General features: G+C 46.3%; 1 protein-coding gene across 1 annotated transcript; it reads right to left on the reverse strand.

Annotated features, from left to right (window-relative positions):
* Window positions 1–326: 326 nt before the first annotated feature.
* Window positions 327–1,897, reverse strand: LOC107121325 (probable G-protein coupled receptor 160). The gene is made up of 2 exons (XM_015424236.1): window positions 1,429–1,897; window positions 327–871 (listed from the first exon to the last, which is right to left on the reverse strand). The coding sequence occupies exons 1-2, from the start codon at window positions 1,895–1,897 to the stop codon at window positions 327–329; spliced, it is 1,014 nt and encodes a 337-aa protein (XP_015279722.1).
* Between the last annotated feature and the right edge of the window lie 1,620 nt (window positions 1,898–3,517).

The raw sequence follows: 3,517 nt of genomic DNA on the forward strand, positions 1-3,517 counted from the left end.
TCTGGCCCTCGTGACAAATGAGTTCGATACCTCTGCCGTAGGGTGTTCAAGGCAAGAGATGATCAGAGGAGGTTTGCCATTGCCTGCCTCTGCGTAGCAACCTTGGACTTCCTTGGTGGTCTCCTGTCCAAATACTAGTCAGAGTCGACCTTGTCTAGCTTCCACAATCTGCCGAGATCGGGCTATCCTGGGCTATCCAGGTCAGGGCAAGGTGGGGCACACATCTAGATAAAGACTGTTATTTGTGGTAGATCTATCACGCCAATGTTCAAAAAGTGTTCGAGCAGATGACACTGCCAGGATGATACTTCCCCCACAGCAGCGTGCTAACAGATCACAGTTTCACCGGTGGGTTTTTGAGCTTCCTCTGCATCCTGAGAGTGCGACGGGACAAAGCAGAATTTCCAGCTGACAAACGGATCGATACTCCAGACCTCCTCTGTCAGCCCGATTTGCCGACGCCCGATCCAGTACGCAACTGCAATGAGAAAGCTGTTGATGAAGTACAGCCAGGGAACGTTCATCTCTAAATAGGCAGGAATCCGAACACCAAGTAGCACAAGGAGCATTTGAAGGAAAACAAAAGGTGCCCAGTTGCCAACAAAGCAGACTAGCAGCCGCGTCAAGAAATGTCTCGCACAGTCTCTAGGGCTGCAGTCAGGCCCATGAGGGAAGAACAGCACAGTCTCGCTCTTATACAAAATCAGCTTCATTGGCTGTGCCATCTCCCTCACTTCTGACCAACACAGGACAAAAACTATGGATATGGTCGATAGCATACCTAGTGAGAGCCAGTAGGTCTGACTGCTGATGTAGAAAGGGCACTGGTATCCAGACTTGTGAAGGTTTTTGTCCAGTCCTGTGACATGGCTTGGTAATGTCAGAACGTAACAGATCCTTCCAAGATGGTGGCGCGCATAGACGCAGCGGCTTTGTGCTCTCTCTTTCGGTGTTTTGTATGGCTGTTTTTGTTTGAGTTACTACTTGTTTGTGTTACACGCTGCTGGGCGAATAATATCTGCAGCCGGCAGGAGCTTCTAATGCTGGGAATGCAGAGTGAAAAGGCAATTATAGCTGACTCTCTTCACTCCTACGACATACCAGTGGAGATAGCCAGGACGCCGGGCTCCACGTAGATTACCACCCCCGTGAGGAGGAAGAGGAGGCGGCGCAGGGATAGAAGGCAAAGGCGAGGCTGTCGGGCTGGTGTGTTGGTGAAGTTACGTAGGAGCCAAAACAAGCCACCGCTTCCTAGCATTTTTCTTGCGAATGTACGCTCACTTAGCAACAAATTGGATGAATTATGAATTGGAATTTGGGTGACATTGGTGGTTAAGTTGCAATGTGAACCCTAATGGTTGTGTGAGTGTATATGAGTATGCTTGTAGATCACCGAATGATTGCACCTTAATTTCGTTGTACTATGTACAATGACAATAAAGTATATTATTATTATTAACGTTAAGACCACAGCAACTGTGTACCATGATCTCCGACATACATTAGAAGTCATCGCTCTGGTTATTGTGAAATAATAATCCAGGCCAGCCATCAAAGCTATGGGGTAATGTAAGATCCCACAGGTGATGGCTATAATCTGTGCTAAAAGGCAGATGTGATACGTGGTAAACCGGAGGCCCAATAGCATAAAGTCCTGGAAGTAGAAGATGAAAAACATGGTCACCAGACGCACCGGCTCCAGCACGGCTAGTGAAGTGCAGAAGTGGACCATAAAACTTCCACGCAGAGTCTGTCTTCTGATTCTAAGTAGAAATTGATTGAGCAAGACTTTCCTCAGCATGATGAGCAGCGGAGCTGTGCTAGGCTCGGAAGGCTGGAAGAGGTGGCCATATCGGAAATGCAGGAAGGAACCATTCTCCCAGAACATGACAGCCATTCCTACAGGTGTAAGCGCTCCGTCGAATCTTACTTCTTATTATTATTATTATTATTATTATTATTATTATTATTATTATTATTATTATTAATACTACTAATACTAATACTAATACTAATACTAATACTAATAATAATAATAATAATAATAATAATAATAATAATAATAATACTTTCCATTTATTAATCACTTTCCCCGGTGGGCTCAAAGTGATGTACAGTTACTCAATATAGACAAGGGACTAACAATGTTTGTAGGGGAAAGGGAAGACAACATATATTCATTTAATTGCACACGCCGTCACTGCCCGGTGTAGACGTTTTCTGGCTTGGCTCTGTCGTTTTCCGCACGGCTGCTTGTTGACCAGGCTTCAGGACCCATATGTCAATCGCCACACTACCACCGCCTAGCTGGAACATCCACTGCAGGGATTATTTCGTACCCGAGAAGTTATTTCACCTTTCCGAACATCGACTAGGGCGTCCGACCGTCAGCTAACACCCTCCCACAAGGGAGATTGGTGTGCCCACCCTCTCTAAGGAGTGGTTCCCATTTTATCTACTCACCGAAGCTTTCGAATAGCTGGGTGGACGATGAGCTGGGGACAGCAGGCTGGCTGCTCACACCAGCGCGGGGCTCGAACTAACACAGTTCAGATGTTAAGACAGTGGGATATCCCCACAGTGCCACTGCTCCCCTTCCACCTCCAGTTCATGCCAGGCCGGAGCAGCAGCTCACGCAAATGCCGAAGCGGGCGAGCTCCCTGGGTGGGCGGTTCCCCTTCGGCCACCCGAATCACATCAGAATTGGGTTACGTCCCTATCGGTGTGAGCCATTATAGGCATCTATGACCCTAAATGGTAACTTCTAATAGCAGGTTAATAATTCATCTGCTGCAGTCCTCTGTTTGTACCAGTAACCAGCCAATTGCTTCTGGGAAGCTCATAAACAAAATATGAAGACGAAAACAATTAACCCCTACTGTCCCTCTCGCTAGCATCCCGTGCTCAGTTGAATACTGCTCTTGTACATGGAGGCTCCATTTAGCTATCACATCTGATAGTCAGTCATGGATTGGATCCAACCAGCTTTTCCACTGGTGCAAAAGAGAGGAACGAGGCCTCCTTTAACCACAGAAATGCTCCATCGGGGGTCATGGGTACTGCATGCACAGAAGTCATGTGGGACAGGCACTGAATACTCATCTGTCCTCTTCTGTTGCCATCTTCTGCCAGCAGGTTCCTTTTGGTTTCATTTGACATTCCCTCAGTGATCCCCAATGTCTTCATTGCTGTTTTTATTTTTTACTTTGTTCTAATGTTTGGGTTGTTTTTTGTTTTTTTTTAACTTTAACGGCTCAAACATGAGATTCTATCCTGTGCGTTTTGAATCGGTAGCCCCCTTAGTGGCCCTTGTGAGGGCAAAAAGGCAGGATACAGATTTTAGATATAAAATCAATACAATAAAACAAGGATGTGTCTGGATCAATGCTCCCTCTAAGCTGTGGAGTCTTGTGAGCAAAAATTCTACCTTGCGAGCTAGTGGCATGAAAGGTGTGAGCGAACAATTCGGCTACTGCATAAATTAGTTTGCTCTGGAGCCATCCTTCCTGAGCTATGG

Source organism: Gekko japonicus, unplaced genomic scaffold (assembly GCF_001447785.1).
Source record: "Gekko japonicus isolate JY-2015 unplaced genomic scaffold, Gekko_japonicus_V1.1 scaffold1942, whole genome shotgun sequence".
NCBI lineage: Eukaryota > Metazoa > Chordata > Lepidosauria > Squamata > Gekkonidae > Gekko > Gekko japonicus.